Source organism: Synchiropus splendidus, chromosome 18, assembly GCF_027744825.2.
Source record: "Synchiropus splendidus isolate RoL2022-P1 chromosome 18, RoL_Sspl_1.0, whole genome shotgun sequence".
Taxonomy (NCBI): domain Eukaryota; kingdom Metazoa; phylum Chordata; class Actinopteri; order Syngnathiformes; family Callionymidae; genus Synchiropus; species Synchiropus splendidus.
This window is the reverse complement of record NC_071351.1, coordinates 5,842,585-5,865,239: the sequence shown is the minus strand read 5'-3', so window position 1 is coordinate 5,865,239 and position 22,655 is coordinate 5,842,585. Positions and strand designations below refer to the sequence as shown.

General features: G+C 47.9%; 1 protein-coding gene across 2 annotated transcripts in view; it reads left to right on the top strand.

Annotated features, from left to right (window-relative positions):
• The window catches only part of plxna2 (plexin A2), a 75,698-nt gene that overhangs the window by 34,184 nt on the left and 18,859 nt on the right, over positions 1-22,655 (top strand). For both annotated transcript variants that reach the window (XM_053848858.1, XM_053848859.1), the window contains 17 exons: positions 2,174-2,274; positions 5,611-5,734; positions 7,383-7,536; positions 8,330-8,426; positions 8,484-8,598; positions 8,837-9,037; positions 9,098-9,191; positions 9,495-9,694; positions 13,334-13,485; positions 13,661-13,778; positions 13,920-14,056; positions 14,833-15,000; positions 15,062-15,155; positions 19,624-19,863; positions 20,100-20,243; positions 20,345-20,579; positions 21,701-21,843. In XM_053848858.1, coding sequence (XP_053704833.1) covers positions 2,174-2,274; positions 5,611-5,734; positions 7,383-7,536; positions 8,330-8,426; positions 8,484-8,598; positions 8,837-9,037; positions 9,098-9,191; positions 9,495-9,694; positions 13,334-13,485; positions 13,661-13,778; positions 13,920-14,056; positions 14,833-15,000; positions 15,062-15,155; positions 19,624-19,863; positions 20,100-20,243; positions 20,345-20,579; positions 21,701-21,843 — 2,517 coding nt within the window. The remainder of the gene's footprint in view (positions 1-2,173; positions 2,275-5,610; positions 5,735-7,382; positions 7,537-8,329; positions 8,427-8,483; positions 8,599-8,836; positions 9,038-9,097; positions 9,192-9,494; positions 9,695-13,333; positions 13,486-13,660; positions 13,779-13,919; positions 14,057-14,832; positions 15,001-15,061; positions 15,156-19,623; positions 19,864-20,099; positions 20,244-20,344; positions 20,580-21,700; positions 21,844-22,655) is intronic.

Sequence of the window (22,655 nt, the reverse complement as noted above, 5' to 3'; positions counted from 1 at the left end):
TTCTTTTGTCTCTACTGTGATAGGAACCATCAATAATAGTTTCAAAAGTAAATGGCTGTTTTGTGTCTTTACGTTGAATTTGAATTTGAGACTTGATTGTGTTAGCTTTATTATTCAAATCTGAACATTGCCACTGTGACTTTAGCGTTTATGAAAATGATATTTCCTGCTACTTTGTTCAGATCAGAATGCAGTTCAAGGGCCAACGGCAGCTTCGGCTCTCCTGCAGGCCACTCTGTCTGAGGTTTCAGTCTGATGGCCTCATCTCTGTTGTGGTCTTCAGGTTCTTCAACGTGACACATTTGAAGGAGTGTCAGGGAATGAGGATGGTAAACCACCACCTTTTCATTATCTGCTACTCAGCGAGGAGATGATGGTGATGAGGAGGAGGCAGAGGAGGCCAGTGATCGAACCTTGTGTCAGTATGATCGCTGGACATGGAGAGTTTGACCAGTTCATTACTTTTACCGCTGGCTTTAGATGGCGAATCTGCTAGCTAACTTTAACTAGGACTCTGCGCACAATTATAATAAACTACTTTTACTGACGTGTTAACTCTCTAAACCTTTTGAGGACAGGCCCAAATGTCCTCACCAGAAGGTGGCTTGCGCACCATGGAAACTTCTCAGTCTTCTCGGTTACTGTTGTTGCAAAGATAGGAAGTTGATGAAACAGTTCTATGAACATATTGTACAATGCATAGAGCAATAATGATTTCATCTCTAGGGTCTTGTGTGTGACGTCAAATGAAATGTGCAGATCCAAAGGAGGTAGCAGAGGTTGCCAGCTGTTAACACCCCTGTGTCCAGGTGGGGTCTGTGCAGCAGGTGGCGGAGGTCATTGCCTGACTCATTACCGTGGTAACGGTGGCTGAGTTTGTGTTGCTTCTGAAGACGCCAGCAGCATCGTCCTGACCCTTGGCTGCCACTCAACCCCCTGCTTCTCTGCAGGAAGACACCCCCCACTGTATCCCCTGCCACCTAAGCTAAACTTTCATTTACATTCGTGCTCAGTGCTGAAGGACTTTCGGGTGGCGGAGTTTAAAAAGTTCAGACGCACGTGACTTCCAACGCACCGAGAAAGATCTGCATCTATTATGAAACACACACGCTCAGTGGGAGAAGAAACTTCACTGTGCAGACCTGCTGTGTTGAGTGGCAGGAGCGTGTGTGTGCAACAGCTGGTCCATCACCTCCACTGCTGACCCACACACTCTCACACACAATCACAAGTGGCTCAATGAGCCTGTCGTTGACTTCGCACTTGAATGTGCCAGTCGTGTCAATGAAGATTTTAGGAATGAGAAACGTTCAAATACAGTTTTATTTGGAGTAAATACAGGACTCAATGATCTGTCGATGTTTTTATGACGGCATGGAGAGGTAAGATATTGTGGCTGACCAGTAAGGTGAATTGAATTAAATCAACTCCAGTTATAACCATCCTCAAGAACCCTTCTCAGTAGTCCGTGAGCTCCCTCTGTGGGCTGCGATTCCCCCAAAGACCCAAACCCGCCACCCTTTCCTTGGTGGACAGCTGTGAAAACTTATACTCTCCTCGTGCTCGAAGAAACTTTAGTTCAGTTTGTTGCTGCTGATGTGACCTCAGTGCACGCCACCTGTTGGTGACACACGCGTCACGCTCACACAGAAACAGGTGGACTCGACAAAGACGAAGTGTGTCGTGCACAGCTGCTGACGTGTGGTGTTCGTGAATCCAAGCCTGGCTAAATGTGTTTATGTAGAAGAAACTGTGAGCTAGTGTGTTATGACTGGAGGGCTTACACCTGTATGTGCTTACGATACGATTTAAATGTGTGTATGATGTGTGTGTGAGTGTGTGTGTCACATTGAGTCAAATGTCCAGCTGGAGGGTGTATTTCTGTGTGTTTCTGTGCACCACATGACTGTACATCGCTTATCATGCAAAATTAGTGTGTTTGCTATTCAAATGTGTGTATGTTGTCAGTGTGTGTGTGTGTATGTTTGCTTTGGTTGTAGTCAAATCCTTGTTTATCCCTTGCAACAGGTTTCACATTGAAACCACGAGGCATTTGGGTGCAGCTGAAATTGGAAAGATTCAGAAGCGACTTTTTGCACTCATACAATGTCAGATACTTGTAATAAAGATTCATCATGTGACGTGTGTGACTTCAGTTTGCTTGTTCTCACAGGTCACTCAAGTTCCCATCGAGTCCTGTGACCAGTATGAGACGTGCAGCGAGTGTCTGAGCTCCGGAGACCCTCACTGTGGCTGGTGTGTCCTGCACAACATGTGAGTGTCATGCCTCCGTCATCATTGTTACTTATGAATGTCGACAAACTTGACACACTACACTTGTGCGCCAGACTGATTCTCACATACTAGTATATATTGGCAGTGTATGTGTGCGTGCAAGTAGCTGTGTGTGTGTGTGTGTGAGGTCTAATCTCTGTGTACAAACTCTGGTGTGCACTGGCGTATCGAGGATGTGAAGAAGGTCGACAGTTTTATTCACATCACGTCGGCCATCTGTCCTGGTCCCACTCTGGACCCCAGCACCACCTGTCGCTGGTTCAAATCCCGCTCCTGCTGCTCTGACCCTGGAGCTGCATGGTTGGACCTCTGTCAGCTCCAGCTGACCCACAAAAGCCAACAATTTGAGGGACAGTTTTAGAACCAAGCGACATGTTCGCATGATTTCTTCACACAAGTACAAATACCGAGACTGATTTGAAAAAGAATTGCACTGAGGAAAATGTCATTTTTTTATTGGGTGGTGATAAAAATGACATTTAAACAAACAAATATGAAATTCACATTCGTTTTTCATCTAAGTCAAATCCTCCATCGCAGTGCCATGAAATTTATTCAGAAAACTTTTGCCTTGTCTGTGTCCCTCTGGCGTCCCTCAGGGGTCGCTGTCGGGTCCTGAGACGCACTAAGCTTCTGTGTTGTCAAGCAGCTGTGGAAGATTTCGTTTATGCCTCACCCAGCTGTTGCTCCTTCCACAGCTGTCACCCGCCTCACCCCTCCTCATTCCTCCCTCATCTAAATCTTTAGGTTATTTACTTCAACTCCCTCCCTTTCTCATCTGCTCCTTTCTTCCTCTCCCTCCTGCTGCCCTCAATATCCATCCATGCACCTCATCCCTCTCCCCCCTTCTTTACCATCGAGAAACATGTCTCTGTCTAACAAGGAACATTAGCAGGCGAGTCCTTTCATCAAAGGAGCAAAGATGGAGCAATGTGTTCAGGGACCTTTAGGCTGCTTCTTATTGCAGTTCAACATGTGGGACAGGTGTATGAAGGGAAAAGAATTTTGAAGATTTTTTTTCCATGTTTCTTTCTGTTATCTGAGGTCATGTTGTGGGGGCAGCAACTGAAGTAAAGAGGTCCAGATGCCTCTTTTCAAAGGCCTCTTCCAGCTTTTCTGGTGGAACACTGATGTGTTCAACTGAGAGACATCATTGCTCCATCCAGTCCTGGGTCTTCCCCGAGGCCTTCTCCATACTCCAGGAGACATCCTTGCAAAAGCCGCCTCACCTTCTGTTCTCATGAGATGCAGAGGTTCTACTCTGAATCTTGTCTTGATGACTGAGCTCTAAGAGAGAATCCTAACAGAGAACACTCTTGCTGTATAGGTGAAAGGAAGAACGTAGATCATGTGGCTTTTAATTTCTGACTGACTGAACGTGACAAAGGTCACGATGTTCTCTGTGAAATACCTGCACAAAACGTGTTATAGTTAGACATTTGAAAGTGAAACCTCTCTCAAACACCTGAGATGAGTTTGCCCTTTGTCCGAGCCCAGACCAAAGTACAGCTTGTAAACTTCTGCTAATTTACCCCCCAACTACGACAATTAGTCCTCACCATGGAAACTGAGGCGGCGGCGCAGAGACGGCGTTAGCACTCGTGGTGAGGCAGCATCCATCTTCTCCACGTTGGCTAATGAGATATCGATCGTGACGCTTTATCAATATTTCCATAGTTTCCCGGCAGAGAGGGAGAGCCGCCGAGATGGCGGAGGCCGGGAAGAGCGGGAACGCTGAGGCGCGTCATTATTCAGCGTCACGAAAACACACTTTTGTACACCAGCGCAACCATAATTACACAATTCATCACAAATGCTCCAGTCACGGAAAGGAAGTAGGTGGAAGTGGAAGTACAGTGCTAGTTTTGTTGGCTTGTAGTAGCATGTAGAGCAAGTAGAAAGTAAAAGTACTGGTTGTAGTTGAAGCGCACGCAGTTGTTGAGATGGATAAGGAAGCAGTTTGAGCACTAGTACAAACTGTGTTTCTGCTGGAAGATTGTACAGTACACTGGATAGTAGTGAGACAAGTTTAATCACCGGTGCTATTCAAAGTAATTGTACAGGTAGATGTCGAAGTAATTGCTCTTGTGGTAGGCGTTGTACTAATAGTAGAAGTAGTGGTGGCGTGTGAGTCTCTTTTTACTCGAAGATGTATAGTTGTTGACACTAGTAGGAGTGTCAGAAAAAGTGTTGATGAAGATGCAATGCTTTCTTGTGGTATTGTTTGTAACGTAATGAAAATAACTGAAAGTATTGCTGATACAAGTTGAAGTCATAGGTGTGCAGTTTCAGTCGCTGCATTAGTATTTAGGTTCTCCTGTGGTGATTTCCTGTCATGGGTTTTATTAATCCAGATCACCCTGTAATCCTGCACGTTTAATCCCTCAACTCAGTTTTCACTTCCTGTAGTCAGGGTCTGTCTCACAATGATGACATCAGATGTCTCCTCGTGGAGAACCTTTGTCAGTCCTCCTCAGCGTCGGAGCTCTGTGCAAGCTCAGTGGGACTTGTTGATTGACAGCGCAGGGAGAGAAAAGGGGTGAGGCGAGGGGCGAAGTGAGGAGGGGGTGAATTTTAGTCATCGCTCAGTCGCGTACTCTTCAACTAATGAGGGAGGCAAGAGGTCGGTCTCTAACTACACAGAGATAATGGACAAATCCAGAAACCATGGCAACTGCAGCCACACACACACACACCATCAGCCCCTCTTCTCCCCTCCTCCCCCATGCCCCCCTTCGCTTCTCTCTTCTTGAAATGAATTTTATCTTTTAAAAAAAATCAACCCTTTTCTGTCTGTTAATGGAGTCTCACAGCCAACATGCATAAAACATCAGCAGCCCACACCTCAACACACACCTCAGCGCACACACACACATGCACAAACACACACACCTCAACCTGGCTCAGGTGGTCGGAGATGTTCCAGAGTGTGAACCTTTTGAATCTTGTGTGTGTCTGTGTGTGCGTGTGTGTGTGTGTGTGTGAGTGTGTGTGTGTGTGCTCGCTGGGGCTTCTGCTCCTGACAACATAATTACACTCAGAGTGGCAGCAGATGACAACGTGGAGTGTGAGAAGGTGTTCTGAAGATGTGTGGCACACACACACACTCAACTCAGTGTAGAAACTTGCATTCAGAAGGCACACGTTCGCTGCGTGCACACTAACCACACCAACGCACACAATTGGCTCAGGAAGCAAAAGAACAGACCAACAATATTGTGTATCAGTAAACATTGTCTGTTGTGACTAAACATTTTGGTTCTGATGTTAACTTGCTCAGTGACTTGTTGTTTGTGTTCTCCTGACATCCTCCAGCTGCTCCCAGAGGAACCGTTGCGAGCGCGCAGACGAGCCCTACCGCTTCGCTGCCACCCTGGACCAGTGCGTGAAGGCCGCGGTGACGCCCGACAGCATCGCCGTGTCCGAGCCCGGCGTCCCGGTGAGTCCGTCAGAACCTCTGAAGCTGGCGGTTCCTCCACCACAGAGAAGAACCCACGCAGCTCTGATGCATAAACATGAGCTGGGAAGGGCGAGGTCGTGGGCGCCACAGATGCTCGCTGTGTGTGTGTTTGCCAAGACGTGTGGGAGTGTGTGTGGGAGAGAAAGTTGTGGAAGTGCACTCGCATCCGCTCCAGGAAACAGTTTTGTTTGACTCCAGCACACGTGAAGCTCAAAGTCTCATTTATATTCTGCTGCTTTGTTGCAGTGATACATGATTCACTTCCTCGTCTTCTTCGTCTTTGTATACCTTTTTGACTTCCTGTTCTCTTTCCTTCTGTTTCCTCTTCCTCTACCTGTCCTCTTCCATCTATTCTTTTCCTGCTACTTCTTCTCCTCTTCCACATCTTGCTCTGCTTTTATTTCTTTTTGCCTCCTCTTCTTCTGTCCTTCTTTTCTTTTTTCTTATTCTCTTTTCTACTTTCACTTCACTTCTGCTTTCTCTGAATCCTCCTTGTTTTCTTGTTTCTTTTCTTTCCCTGCTCCCTCATCTTTTTCATCTTGTCTTTCTCTTCTTTTTCTTTTTATCTTCTACCTCTATGTCCTCCCTCCTTATCCTCTTTTTTCAACTTACTCTTGGTCAACTGTAGAGAAGGCGGCCTACTGTTTCACACAGGGCTTCCAGCCAACTTCCCTTCCTGTATAGGAAGGGTATCAGTACCACTAAATCTGTGGCAGTGTTTCATAGCTTTTTCTGGACTGTCCAATAAAGACTCGTGGATGTCCTGCACCCATCTTCAGCTCCATCCTCCAGGGGGCGATGCTCCTCTCTGTGTGTTCCTAGAGTTTACTCCCAGTACTCCACTTACTTGAAAAACGGCAGATTAAACTGCAGACAAACCGTCCATTGTTTTCAACAAGCTAGCAGGTTGTGTGTCTGGCTAATGAGGGAGTAGTTACCCCCGCCACCACCAGTGGCCCCCTGCTGGTGACACAGCATCACATCAACAAAAGACCATCTTCAGACAGCACGGCCCAAAAGTACTCTCTAATTGAAGGAGGCAGTGGAGCTCTGTAGTAATAATTATGCGTGTGGACTCGGCTGAGCATCGATCCGACACACATCCACACAAACACCGTGAAGATTTATTTATAGGGCGAGCAGCTGCAGCCGGGTGTCAGGGATCTCCAGAGGAACACTTCAAACATCAACACGTGCATATTTACACATGTAGTGGAGTCTGTGTGTGTGTGTGTGCCCGAGTGTGCGACTCTTTAGATCAAACAACAACAATAACACATCTGAATAATTAACAGTTTCAATCGACATAATTCGACTTGTTGTGCTGCTGGTTTGTTGCTGAGTCGACATCGCCGTTCTCACTGAGCTGATTTTTCACACCCTGAAACTTGCTGTGAGGAGAAATCGAAAATGAGTTAATGTCACAGCAGGCATCTTGTCCAGAGTTTCTTCAAGTCTGTGCCGATGTGGCTGAAATTGTGGTGTGAGAAGTCATGACAAGTCTAGCAGAATATGCAGTATGTGGATAGAGTATCCGGGTCCTCTGCTGCGGTGAAGTCTGCAGTTGACCCGTCATCATCCTCTTCCATGTGAAAACCAGCAGTGACTAACAGACTTGGTCTTCCAGCTGCTGGTGAAGGTGAGCGATGTTCCGGATCTCTCTGCCGGAATCACGTGCTCCTTTGGGAATCTGACCGAGGTCGACGGGAAGGTGAATGGGAACGAGATTCTGTGCGTGTCTCCGGCTGCCAAGGACGTCCCGCTCATCCCCACAGACCAAGGTAATCAAACTCAGAAGCTTTCTGGCTCAGATCTGCTCCAGATAAAAAAGAAGAGGACCGCAGTGGGAAAAGTTTTCTCCAACAAGAATTCTCAGAGAATTTCACATGTGCGAGTCCACAGAGATGTGAAACCACCAAACAATCGTCATCATTTAAAATACAGCTATTTATTTGTTCTGTTTCAAGATGAATAGAAGAAACACTTAGCAACTTCCCAACGTTGTTTTTCCATTGACTTCACCTGGTATTGTTCAATGGCACTCAAGCCACACTTTGCGAGTATCTTGCAAGACATTGAAGGATAGATCTTTATCAGATACTTTCATCCAATGCAACTAATAAAAGTCACATCATGGAGTATCAGTGGTTTCGAAAAAAGTCCAGGTTCTGAGGTCTGAAATCTGCTGCTGTCCAAGACCAAAATGAATCAGTTAGGATGAAGCATTTATCGATCTCCACTGCAGCAGCTCTCTCCTGCTGGTCCTGGATCAGTTGACGGGCAGGGAAGTGTGCTGCTCTGGAGCTGGACCCCATTAGAGCTGATGGAGGGTGAGAGCAAGGTCTGCCGACCACGGGTCCACGCTGTCTGCCACATTACCACCCTCAGACTGGACTAATGGGTCGACCGCGATGACTCCATCAGCCTAATGTGCCCGAACAGAGCTCTGGCAGAACCAGAGCATCAAAACTTTGCTCACATGGACCAGGTCCATCCCACATTTAGAACCAAACAAAGAAGATCAAACTGCGGTTCTGGTCGTGCGTGACGGCTGACGTTACCTCTGTCCTGCAGACTGGTCCGGCGTGGAGCTCAGACTGAACTCCAAGGAGACGGGCCAGATGTTGATCAGCACTGAAGTCAAGTTCTACAACTGCAGTGTCCACCAACTGTGAGTTGTTACTGTAATTTACCCGAAGACCTTGTCTGACTGTGTGTTTCCATGCAGGTGCTTGTCATGTGTGAACAGCGCATTTCGCTGCCACTGGTGCAAATATCGCAACTTGTGCACCCATGACCCGTCCAGCTGCTCCTTCCAGGAGGGTCGAGTCAACGCCTCCGAGGTCAGTGGCACACACGCACCAGAGATAAGGACACGTAGAATCACATGTGTAACACTCATAAACACTGTCATAAACACAGCACATGTGCACAGAAGATGCGGGAATATGTAGAAACAAAACCTCATACCCGCAAAAAGACTGGGAATGGGATTTGGAGCTACACACTCAAGCCTGCATAATTGGGAGTAGCTACAAATGCTCACGTGTTCACTTCAGTGTGTGTTTTGTGTTTTCTCAGGACTGTCCTCAGCTAGTGCGCTCTGGTGAGATCCTGATCCCGGCGGGTGAGGTGAAGCCCATCACCTTGAAGGCCCGGAACCTGCCGCAGCCTCAGTCTGGCCAGCGCGGCTATGAGTGTGTCCTGCAGATCCAGGGTGTGAGCCACCGGGTCACAGCGCTGCGCTTCAACAGCTCCAGCGTTCAGTGTCAGAATAGCTCGGTACGTCTGCAAACGTCGACTGGGTTTTCTTTTGTTGCTCACCTTCACGTCTGTCCTCAGTATCTGTACGACATGAAAATCAGCGAGCTGCCGGTCGACTTCTCTGTCGTCTGGAATGGAAACTTCATCATTGATAATCCAGAGAACATCCAGGGTGAGGCGCCGCAACATTCCTCTTCTCTCCCACAACAGTTTGTCCGTCTTGTCCATTATTCAAGGAATGCACACAATATTCAGTCAATAATTTAAACGCTGGTGTGGAAACACAAACATAGAAAATATGAAATACAAACTCAGACATATAATGACTGGTGAACGTACATGTAAAAGCATACTGCACATGCTGTTCACCCAGATTAAGACACACATTTTGATGAAGCAAAGACAGCGACATCAACTGTCTGAGTCACTCATTCATGCTGTGAATGATGATGAATGTATGTGTGTGTTTTGACAGTGCATCTGTACAAGTGTGCGGCGCAGCGCGACAGCTGCGGTGTGTGTCTGAAGGCCGACCGGAAGTTCCAGTGCGGCTGGTGCAGCGGCGAGGGACGCTGCACGCTGCGGCACCACTGCCCGCTCATCAACCCGTACACCAGCCGCTGGCTCAACCTGTCCAGCAAGAACGTGCGCTGCACCAACCCCCGCATCACCGAGGTCAGCTCCCACACGCTCGCTCATATTAAAATAAGTCCAGTGATTTCATTTTGGCTGTTGGGAGGAGCGGTCTTGATGACCTGACTCTTGATGAACTGATTTGGACACTAGGAAACGGCTGTTGTCATGGCGACCACATCAAACACTGAGCCAACTCTTCTGATGAATCCTAATTCCAACATCAGTCAGAATTCTAGATCTCCAATGTCCTGTTTCAAGTGCCGGAGTGTGTGCTTGTTTGTGTGTCACCACTCAGTGTGTGTGCGAGTCTGGGTTTTGACCTGAATGTGACCGGTGGCTCTTTGTCACATCGATGTTGGAACGGATAGTGAATGAGTTCAGTAACCCAACAGTAGCAACAGTCCACCACAAACTCAAGCACACGCCTACACACGTCCAACAGAGCCAATTAAAGATGGCCTTTGGTTAACAGATTTTCTTGCCTCGGTAAAACACTGCTGCAGGTGCTGTTATCTGACCGTTTCTATGCGTTGGTTCATAGTTGAGGGAATAAAGTGAGGAACAGTTTTGTGCTTGACTCAGGATGGCAGGATTGGTGCAGTCTTGAGGTTGCTATTGGCAGTCATTCAGGAGAGCCTCACATAAGAACCACTGCTTCACCTGGGGAATACAGGTGAGGTAGGCTCTGGCACTGGTGAAGTCATCACTTGAGAGGAGGCCATGGGGCAGACCCCAGCCACACTGGAATGATGGCTTATCTATTTTAATATGGCGTGTCCTCTGACCTCAGGGTCATCAACTCTGCGTATTTAGTTAACCTGAATTTGTCAGTGAGGTTTTGACAACATGTGAGTCCACCATTTGCCCCCTTTCTTCCTCACATGCTGACTTTATTAACAGGTATGGTTCTGATCATAGACGCCCCGTCAGCACATTAGTCACCGTGCCCGCCGCCACATATTCCTCCTGAATAATGAATGCTTCGATTAGGAGCTGCGGCGCCCCCCACTGCCGCGACTTGTTAATATTGAAGAGACGTTACGGCGCAGGGAGCTACATCAAATGGATCCAGGAATCTGATGGCGTTTGAAAGGGATTTCTCAGAGTGAGACGTCACATTGCCTTGAAGGAAACGTCCCGCTGTTGCCTCGGGGGGATTTTCCTCATGAGATTGTTGTTTGGAGAACGTCACTGTCTGTCATAATTATTAAAGTCATTATTCTACATAGATCTTAGGGTCTCAAAACAAGACACGGGGGTCAACAGATGAAGTGTCAGTAATAGCATGAACATGCGAGTTATGCTGGAGAAGGTTGAAGAGCAGGAGACGCAGACAAGTCACCTGGGAGAGTCATGAACAACAGTTAAAGAAATGCTACAGACTGTTGGCCTCAGCCCAGATATTAGAGAATGTCTCTGGATGATATCAAATCTCTTAAAACCCTGACTTTACGCGACATGTTGAGAACCTTGTAAACTGTTCAGGGTCTCGTTTTTATCTGCGCGATGATCACGGAGGTTTTACGATCCTCGTTAAACTCCACAAATGTGACGGAGATTAGTGAGCGACGAGCGACAGAGACGAGCCGCGTGTCCCTGAGCTGCTGTTGGATGGAATCATTTCACAAATGAAATCCAACAAGTACGCGAACAAAGCAGACAGATTCATGGCCAAGCAGAGGAGTTATGTGTTTACCGCCGGAAAACACTCAGAGCAGGAGACTTTAAGCAACAAACTGGCTGCAACTGAAGTCTCAAAATATAATATTTTCTTCTTCATAAATAAACTCTAAAGAAGATTAGGTAAAGTGTAAATGAAAGTATCGCCAACATTTTAAAAACTGCTCCAAAGGTGAACCGTTTTTACTGTTGGGGGTGCCAGCACTTTCTTTATCATTTTCAAGAACTTCTTCATAGTTGCTAACTATCACAAATTTGCAGCTGTCAAGTCAATGACACACTACTGCCACCATATGTGGCAAGTGTATTAAATCTGAGCGTCTCGTGGCCCAGAGGCGTAAAACAGAAAAACTTCTTGCGGCTCTCGAGGAGGCGCTCGTGGCCCAACCATGGGCCCTGGTCCTATGGTTAAGAATCATTGTCCTATAGTATGACCTGGTGCTCTGTCCAAGTCTTGGGCAGATTCTGTTCTTAAGCTCTTAGTAGCCGCAGTGCGTTTGTGTATCGTTGCCAGACAGAGTGGAAAACTGAAGTCAATATTCTGCTTTGGTCGGCTGACCAGAGCTGGCGGGTCACTGGCATGGAATCTCCCTCCATTGACTGTGACACCAGCAGCTCTGCCTCTAAATGGATTACACAAGGAGCGCGACATGAAGGCGGGTTCGGCGCAGCGCAGAGTCCGTGCGTGTCCCATCACACTTCCTCTCCCCTTTGAAAGTCTGTAAGTGACAAAAGAGGCAAGCTGCTGCGGGAGGATGGAAGGATGTGGCAGTCTGCTGGAGGAGGAGGAGGAGATGATGAAAGACAGAGGAAGACGCTGCAGTGACCTAAAAAGACTGTAATCTTTGTTCTCTGAAGGTCATGTGGATTAAAACACTCTTGACAACAAAGATGATGCCGAAACATCTCGTGGTGCAGTGCTGCATGTCTGTCAGCTCAGATTGGTGTCATGCTTGAAACAGAATCTTTTAGGAAGGTCGATAAATTGGGTGGATACCAGCAGCAACATTTGTGGGTTAGGCTTTCCATGGATGCTGAGCCACCTCAACTGAGGAAGCAGATCGACCTTGAGTCTCTTGTGAATGACTGAGCTTCTAAATCTGAGAAAGTCCAGACACCTTGAAAAGAAGATGAGATGCAGATTGGGTTCCTTGTGCCAAGACTTTATCGTCTCTGTCTTTCTCATCGAAGCAATGCTGGGGATTAAAACTCAGTACAATTTGAACAGTAGTCGTCCAACATGTCAACTTGCGCTGATATGAAGCTTATCTCACAGCCTCACACTGAGCTCGTCCACCACAGCAGCAGCAGCAGCAGCGTTCCAGTCTGGAACGCTCAGATGTTCGCTCCCATCACCGCTCCTCACCTGTCGTCCATCATTTCCGCTCGACTTCCTGCTCGACCGCCCGGGCTGTTTCTTTATATCTCTGCTCGCTTATGTAACGCTGCCGCTCGATTAGCTTCTGCCATCTCCTGACACGGATATATTTAGCCATCATGTCCCTGCACCGCTCGCCAGCGCGAGCAGCCCAGCTAAAAGATTCATGTGCTGGTCCCTGTGGCTCCGCACTGACACACTTACTTTACATCCAGAGCAATTAATGTCCACATCATCCGGATCACAATGCCGGAGCTCCACCGGGACGTGTCAGTGGACGGCTCACTAGGCAGTCACAACTTCTCAGTTTCTGCTCGGGTGGCCAGTGATGTCGTATTGACCGTGTTCCTGGCACCTTCTTATGCGCTGATATTTATTTTTCCTTTGAACTGCACTGATATGCGATGTTGGAGGAAACTTTCCAGGACTTTAGCAGCCCTGCTGTAATATTGGACCGCAGGCTCTCAGCACACACACCCAGAGACACTCATGTTTCATCAGTATCGACAAATTCTGTACCAAAGCATAGGAACTTAGTAAGAAACTTTTTCATGAACATAAAAGCCGTGCATCATGTGAGGTGACATGAAGTGAGTTCTCTGCAAACCTCTGCGTCATAGGTGACCCCTGTGGCCGGACCCCCTGAGGGTGGCACCAGAGTGACCATCCACGGTATCAACCTGGGACTGGCCTTTTCCGACATGGTGGGAAACGTGGAGGTGGCCGGGGTTAGGTGCAACCCTGTGGAGGAGGGATACATCATTGCTGAGCAGTGAGTCAATTGTACCTTCTCATAACGTTCTTGGCTCTTGTGAAACAAGATCCACTGAAGCTGAAAACAAAAAGGGTTTCTAAAAAATATCGTGTGACTCTCGAGGTTTTGGTTGTGCAGAGTGTGAGATCCTGGTCCTGATTCCTGTGCATTACTTGCCTGTGATCTCCTCCAGGATCGTGTGTGAAATGGACTCGACTGCAGTGGACAGCCGACCCGGCCCGGTCCAGCTGTGTGTGGGAGAGTGTCGGCCGGAACTTCGAGCACGATCCTCGCAGCTGTACTCCTTCGTGGTACGACTCAGTTCCGACTCACCCTGTCCTTCTTCATCGTGTTGTGTACTTGTGTCAAAACATTTAATGCCAAAAGCACTTTTGTTTCCAACTATCTTGGAGGTGTTTCTCTTGTGACGTCTCTTTCCTGCCTCCCCACAGACGCCCACCCTCACTGGCTTGAACCCCAACAGGGGACCAGAGTCTGGGGGAACCAAAGTCACCATTGTGGGCGAGAACCTTGGCGCCGGCAGCTCTGTCAGCGTTCAGTTTGGAAACCAGACGTGTGAATTCTTCGGGTGAGATTTGTTGTCTCAACATCATATACAGTAGAACACATTTGAATTAGTTCGATTATTATTCACTGCTTGTTCCCTTCACGGGGTGAAGATGAACATGGGCGGAGACGTAGACATCCTGGACACATGTAGACAGTTCAGAGCTTTGATGCCATTTAGATTGAGACATTTGAGAAATGGAGAAGAGCAAGGCAATGAGGTTCCTGGATGGTGTGACGGTCCAGGTAGGTGAAGGTGAATTACTTGCTCTGGCCAAAGAAGACGCACAATGACTATAAATGTTTGATCTCCCTGCCAAACCTCCTCTGCGATCATTCCCTCATCAATATTTCCTCGTCAGTGTTATTAAAGTGTAATTCAACACCGCCTCAGTTGAAAGATAATAGTCTGAGCGCAAAGAGGGAAAAGTTGTGTGGGTAACACGGATCATTAAATCAGCTGTTTGGTTCTCTGCCGGAGATATTAGAAGGAAGCTCTCGAGGGAAGAAGCTGCTCAACTTCTGACAGAAACTCGGCAAACTGCGGAATCTTAACTGGATTTTGATGGATGATTATATTAAACTGTAATATCAGAGTTGTGATGCCGCAGTACTGTGCTCTCCATCATGCTGTCGTCCTCTGTTAATTCACTTTTATTACAATTACGGTGTTTATGAGGATTCATGCTGCAGTCAAGTTCCACGAAAGAAAGACAATACATTTGGACCACGAGGGAGCGCAATAAATAGGTTGATATTTTTTAACCTTTTCTTTTAATATTTGCTGTTCGCCTACAGTCGGACCATGACAGAGATCGTGTGCGGTTCGGCTCCGTCGCTGTCTGGAGTCGGTCCGATCCAGATCAGTGTCAGCGTGGACCATGCCCGGATCCGAGAGAGTCTGACGTTTGAGTACATCGATGACCCCACAGTGCTGCGCATTGACCCGGACTGGACCATTGCCAGGTAAACACGCTGGATGTTTGTCAAATGAATTCAGTGTGTGACGTGAGGTTGAACATTTCAGTGGCCACACTCCTCTGATGGTTACTGGGACCAACCTGGACGTGGTGCAGGAGCCCATGATGAGGGTCAAGTACGCCGGCAAAGAGTCCCTCAATGTAAGAACCCTCTTCTTCAGTCTCTCAGGAGGAACATTTCTAGAACATTCCATCAGATGGTAGTTTTCGCTTCCCTTGATGCAACAGTCAACACAGACCCAGGTTGTTGTGTCTGCAGTTTTCTGAGCGCTCAGAACTAACTGGTCACCGATCGCTGTGGAAACTTTCTGATGCATCTGCAGAGGAGCACATGGTGAAGTGGGGGGTCTGGGTTGCTCCGTACAGGCCGGAGCCTGGGGGCGTCTAATGGTTTTTATTGGATGATTAAGTGTGGTCGGAAGTCCCGGGTCAGCATAAAGACCCTGGGTGTAATCACAATCTCTGCTGTTGGGGATCGTTACAAATTGCATTTGAGCCTCAAGCCCTGGGGAGCTCGTTTAATTAAGAGGATGGATTCTGTCTGTGGTGGATCGAGGTGAGGGACGTTGCGCTCGCGGTCCCGTCGCTAATCACAGTGGATCTCTTCAACGATCCCTGCAGCTGATTCTCCCAGACAGTGGAAACCACTGAAGTAGGTCATGGGTGATAAACACAAGAAAAACAACATAAAAAAATGTGAATAAAGGAAGTGCAACGCCCCGAGGATACAACAACTCTGCCTTGGCTAAAGTCAAAAAGAGCACTCTCCAGGTAACAACACAAAGTCTATGACTCATCCAACAGCCGAAACACCTGGATGAAACATGGTGCAGGTAGAGCTAGAGATACACAAAAGCCAACTTGGCGTGACGTGACCATTGCAGAAACCATCTGGTCAACGTGTCCATGATGAATCAGGGTGAACTTAGCGAAGCCTTTTAGAGCTCCGTTGAATGTAGATGACTGAAGGTCTCAAACCGGTCCTCAAAGGTCTGCAGTGGGTGCAGGTTTTTGTTCAGGTGTGTGAAGGCTGCCATCAGTGGATTGTCAGTCTGGTGCGGCTTGTTTCCGCTGACACCTGATTGATTAAACTGCGTGTGTTTGTTTGGAGTGAACAAAACCCTGCACCCGCTGTGGCCCCTTTGTGGACCAGTCTGAGACCCCTGCTCACACAGCAGGCCTCCCCCTGCTCACGCCGGCCGCTTTAATTGAGATAATTGTCCAGATAGTTCCACAAAGAGAACTTTCTTCGAAGCCACTCGCTGGACGGGTTTGTTTGTCAGTCTGACACGAGAAGCAATTTAGCGCAAGACAGGTGATCATTTGACGGACAGTGGCTCTTATTGGCGTCGGCTGCTCCGGTGACAAAAGAGAAAAAGGTTTGAGGGGCTTCATTGTCAAGCTGCTATTTAATAGAAGCTCTTTCTGCTCGGCTCTGAGGCCATCACCTCCCCTTTATTGACGAATGAGGCGGCGTGGAGACCATCAACTCATCAAAAGAACTGTGGAGGCTCAGTGGAAGCTGCCACACCTGCTCCTCTCTCTCGAGGTCTCTTCAGGAGACGCCGTCCTTACGTGAGCAGAGCAGGAAGCGTAAGAGAGCCTGGGGCCAAATTATGATTTCTAGTCAAGTCACTAAGCGAGTCAGACACCGGAGGCCAATTTTAGACTGCTGATGTCGGGAAGAGCAGCAGACGAGGAAAGTTGTTGACGCACATTTGACTGGAAATTTACAAGAGAGGCAGAAACATTCAGACGTGGTTTAAGATTCCAGCGAGCACTCGACTGCACGTGAAGCAGCTGTGAGGCATCCATTCACCAGTCTGAAGAGTCACACATACACACTGACAGAGACACAACTGCTGAACTAAACTGCTGCCCAATAGACAATAAACACACATGAAATACAGCAACAAACAACTGAACACAACAAAAGAAATGAATCAGGGAAAACAAATCAATAAACACATCAAACGGAACACCAAGCACAATAGATCATACACAACTTCAGATCACTACACAATAGGGATGGGCGGTATGGACAAAAAGTTATCTCGATAAATTTGGGAGTTAACGATAACTATCACGATAAATACGTTTTCATTCTATTCCATGTGTTGAACACTACAGTCTCGCTTGAAACTGTTTCATAATGAAACTTGTTAGTGGAGTTTATCTCCAACATCATTATTTGTTTATGTTTAAATATAATAGTGAACTAAGTGTGGAGATGACAAACTCAATGTTTCAGGTCTCTGGTAGAAGCCACTGGTGTGAGACAGACTGTTCTGCCAGCTTTATTTAGGGGTTAAATTGAGCCGTCTGTCTGCTGTATCTCATGTCTCTGAACAGTTGACTTGAACTATGGAGCAGTCTGGACACAGTTCCTAGATGCTATTGAAGAAATATTAGAAATCATGTGTAGTCATGTTTAGTCAGGCTTTAAAATTTTCTCAACAAAGTACCTGGTCAAACCGTTGTTCACGCTCACTACATCTCTCTTTGGTCGCCACGACACTAAGCCACCAGCACTGCAGTGCTCCAGCAGATTTGTCCTCATCACTTCTCAGTAATGTGCCGATACTTCCCTGACCAAACTTGATCACACGTCCAGCCCGCTCAAGTGAGCGGGTGCCAGCCAGTTCCCAGATATATTCGGTTGCATCATGTGCGTGGATGTTTTTGGGAGCCTCTCATGAGTCAGAGCTGAAGTTCACAGCAGCACCAGTTCCAAAAAACCAGCTGGCAAAAGACCAGACACCGTGTAGGAGTGCGGGAGCAAGCAACAACGACTGTACGTTAGCCTCCCCATGACCTCCGACCTTTTCGCATTTCTCCCCCGCACGTCTCCTCAGCCAGCCGCTCTCCCGCTTCCTCCGTGTTCCTGCTGCTGCTCTGGCCAGAGACCTTTGAGTGGATGAGTGGGCCGCAGCAGCAGCGTGCTAGATCATGCTAATGTATTCCGCTGCAGGGTTTGGAGTATTTCTGCTTTAAAACACCCGACTGCGTCCAACTCTGGAGGAAGATGCTGACTTTCCAATTATTTCTCCTTCTCCTGACCTTGTTCCTCTTTACACCAAGATACGTGGCTTCAGGAAGTGCAGCAATAGCAACTCTGATTTGGGCGAACAAGTGTGCTCGAGCAGTTGTTAGCAGTGACCCAAGACACCGTCAATATCTGAACCATGTTCATATCCTAGAGGTTCAGAATCCACCCTGGATAAACCAGGTGAACCTGGGTCCTTTTCTTCGTGGACCTCATTTGTTCTCCACCCTGAAAGTTGTTTGGTGACGTGTGCTGCTGACCCTCACCGCACCTCTTACCCAGTGTAGTTGGAATTCTGGGCCTGGAAATCCTGAATTTGGATGACCAAAACAGTGGAAACACTAGTGTGCTGTTTAAACACTAAGGTAGTGAAGGACTGGTCGGATGAACCTGCTTAGGTTTTCTAAGCGTTTGGGTGCAACTCCACTTTTGGAGAAAGCCTGACTGAACAATCGCACTAGAGATAGGATCTGATGGAACCATTGCCCCCCCACCTCCGTGGGGGAATGAACTGCCACCAGCCAACCTCCCTCCTCTTGCGCGACTCCCACTTTGTCTGCGAGGCAAAACGTTGCAAAGGCGCTCCATCACTCCTCCTCTGCAGCCACTGCGCACGACAAAATACAATTTGCTTGCCTTCACTGTTTGCATCGATCTCCTCGACTCGAACTGTCGCCTCAGACAACCGTCAGAAGGCAACGGTCATTTGCAGCGGTCAGTAACTTTGACGATATTTACCCCTAATGAAGTTTCCTCCCGAGAGAGAAGGCAGGGAGGGAGTGAGGGGAGATAAAAAGCTCTCCCAGCCAAGTGCTGTGCAGCAATCAATCCTGCGTCCTCTTCCCTCTGGAGGCGAGTAGGAGGAGGAGGATGGATGGAAGCGCGTCTGTCATCCAGGCAAACTGGAGAGAAGTAATAAAAGAGCCATAGCTCAACCTCCACCCGAGGAGACAGAGGAGCCGGGCCTCCATCCATTCTAGCGTTCTCCAGCGTGGCAGCGGCTGCCATGTATTTGTGGTATTACAGCGGCTTTCTCTGCAATAAAGAAGGATCTAATGACAGACCATAAATCCCTTTCTCCAAAATAATGTGCTGAATGTGCACAGCTTCCCGCGGGGTTCATCTCCATGTTAATGTGCTTCTGTTCAGGAAACAACAATACAGAGAGCTTTACTGCGGCTCGGCTTCCCAACAAAATTGAAACCAATCATGATATATAGCCCCGAGCACCGATCATCCGAGTCCAGGCGGTGGATGTGTTTCAGTCTCTCGGCTGCCAAAGTCAGTCGCCCACACAGCGGGGATTTGAACCTGGACAGATGAGCATCCTCTGACACCGGTCTCACCAAACAAAAGATCTTTGTTGTTGCAAGCTTCATCGTGAGTTTGGTAAATAAGACTTGAAAAGTCCTGCCGGCGTGTTATGACCACGTCGATTTTATCTTGCTACTCTGCCATCTACAGTTGTTAGTCCCTTGTATTGTTATTGTCTTTACATTTTGCTGCAGCCTCTTGTGGGATCTCGGTCGTGCAACCCCCGATGACCCTGAATGTCTTTTACAGCTTTGCAGAGTCTTAAATGCAACCACAATGGTCTGTCTGGCGCCATCCTTGCTGGAAGAGAACCAACCGGGTCTGGACTCTGTCAAACATGCCGACGAATTCGGTTTCATCTTCAACAATGTCCAGGCTCTTCTGATCTACAACAACACCAACCTGGTCTACTATCCGAACCCCTACTTTGAGCCTTTGAGCAACACTGGTGTCCTGGAGCAGAAACCGGGTTCTCCCATCATCTTGAAGGTAACTGCTAACAGCTGCTTCAGCTGCTCATGAACAAATCAAACTGCAATGGAGTGAATCAGGAGTCAAACCTTCAACTTCATTATAGTTCTAGTTTTCCTCTCAGCATAATGTCTTTGATGCCGACATGGAGCCACAGCTGGATCTCCATCCTCATGTTTCATTCACAGGTGGTCAAGGTATCATGTTGACTTGCTGCCTCTTGTCTAATTCTGCTTCCTCCCTGGCACCTACAGGGTAGAAACCTTGTTCCTCCGACTGCAGGGGGCGCTAAGCTCAACTACACCGTCCTGATTGGTGAGACACCGTGCTCCGTGACTGTGTCAGAAAGCCAGCTGCTGTGTGAGCCTCCCAACCTGACCGGACAGTACAAAGTCATGGTGAGTCCATGTTAGTTTATAAAAAAAGCGGAGTCAATGAAAAGGTTGGGGGAAAAACATTTTCTGATATCATCACATCATCGCTATGTCTTCTTTGGCAGGTCCAAGTTGGTGGTCTCCATGTCTCCCCCGGTTCAGTTCACATCCTGTCCGACAGCCTGCTTACGCTGCCGGCCATTGTGAGCATCGCAGCAGGCGGTGGTCTCCTGCTCATCATTGTCATCCTCGTCCTCATCGCCTACAAGAGGAAGTCCCGGGAGAACGACCTGACACTGAAGCGTCTGCAGATGCAGATGGACAACCTGGAGTCCCGAGTGGCGCTGGAGTGTAAAGAAGGTTTGTTTCACTAATGGAAGCAGCCGAGTAGTTTCTCTTACCAAGTGATGAATGTGAATTGGGGCCTCTGCTGGATTTGAATAATGCATTTCTTTAAAAGTGGACTGGAACTTCTGTATCATCTCTGGAGTTGGTTTGCCTGACTCCCATCCCATCTTTGACCCGACCCAGCTGCTCTTCAGCTTGTAGTGATGATGATGTCTGATATCACTGAGTGGAGACCACAAATTATTTATGTGTCTTTTGAGAACCTGCTGCAACAAGAAAGCACTTACTCTGAGCTTGTACTACCTCCAGACATGAGAGGCTCTCTAAGATCACTGATGAAGAAGTCGCTGAAATCACTTAGTCTCAATTTTGCCGTACAACGATAGCAAAAACACTGCAGATGGAAGTGGCTCAGAGCACAACATGTAGTTTTGTGCTATGAGCCAGTGCACAGAAGGATTCATAACAAAAAGTGCAGCCAAGAATAGGAGGTGAGGTCCAATGAAAGTCTGGAGTGCACCATCAGACTCCCAGCTCATGGTGAATTTGGACACTATATTCAAGAGAACCTCTCCTCTGACCACTGCAGAGGTTGTGGGCTGCTGGTCATAATGTTACAGCTGAACACTGTTCTGCACAACAAGATTAGTGTCAGATCCGTCAGAGAGCGGCAGCCCCAGGCAGTATAAGATCTGAACCCACCACGTGCCAGAGTGTGCCGGTGCGGAGACTCAGGAGAGGTCTGGGGTGGACTGGGGGGCGGTGAAGTGCGGGGGAGAGCTCGGGTAGACCCTGGATATGATGATACTGCTGCCTTACTGATGGGCCTGCAGACATGAGCAGTTTCCCCCGAGGGGGTCTCGGTGCAGGAGGCAGTCAAGATGGTGCCAATTAACCGAAGCTCACCTGCAGACACACACTGAGTTGCTGACTGTGTGTGTGTGTGTGTCAGGTTGAAATTCGAGCTATTGATTTCTCTGATGTGAAGACTTTTTTTGTGTCTGTCAGTTTCACTTTTTCTCGTTTTGTCTTCTACACAACAGAGTCTGTGCAGGTTTGGACTGCAGGTCATTTTTGCTTTTCAATATGGAAGCATTAAATGACACCTTGACGCATCCATCTTTCTCTTCCAGCCTTTGCTGAGTTGCAGACGGATATCAATGAGCTGACCAGTGACCTGGACCGAGCTGGGATCCCACACCTGGACTACCGGACTTATGCCATGAGGGTTCTCTTCCCGGGGATTGAGGATCATCCTGTCTTGAGAGAGCTGGAGGTACATAAATCTTCATGTTATGTGGGTTTGCTTGGAGTGCTCTTAGTTTCCTCCCACAGTACATACAATTGAAGATTCGAAATTGTCCGAGTGTGTGAGCGGTTGTCTGAACGTGATGGACAGTCGACAAACAAGATCACACACAATGAAATATTTTGAAGTGAAGCTCGGGCTTCAGGAGAAACATGGTCCACAGTTCCTCCTCAGACTGACATCAGGGCCCAGCGCTGTAGCCGGGCTGCAGTTCACAAATCTTTGTGAGAGCAGCTGGAGGTGGAAATGAAGCCAATATGTTGTGCGCCCGCTAGAGCAGCCGCACGCTCTGAAACATGCTCCCCTCATACAACAGCGCCTCCTGGAAAAGCGCCACTCGGCTATTTCACCCACCAGTGGCTGCGGCGTGACGAGTAATGAAGCGAGAAATTCCCAATCCTCCGCAGCAGCCCCACTTCCTCCACGTCCGCCTTCCTGCCCCCAAATAAGTTCACATTAACAGATAGGAGCGTGAGGAGGGAACTGTCTCTACACAAGTGCAGCTGGGTTTCCAAGACAGACAAGAAAAATTCAAACTGTCCGACTGTCATATCGATTACATCTTAGCAATTCCTCATGCGTTTGTAGCACAGTACGTTTGGAGAGACGTGAACTTGAAGCCATTGTAATGCACCTGAATTCAGCACCTCGGACAGCACTTCTGGACCCGCTTCTGTCGCGAAATGCTCACTCACATCAAGTCATTGAAAGAACAATATTTAGTTGAAAGAGTGAATCTTCCTTTCTCACAGCCACGCCACTGACAGTCCCGCCAACAT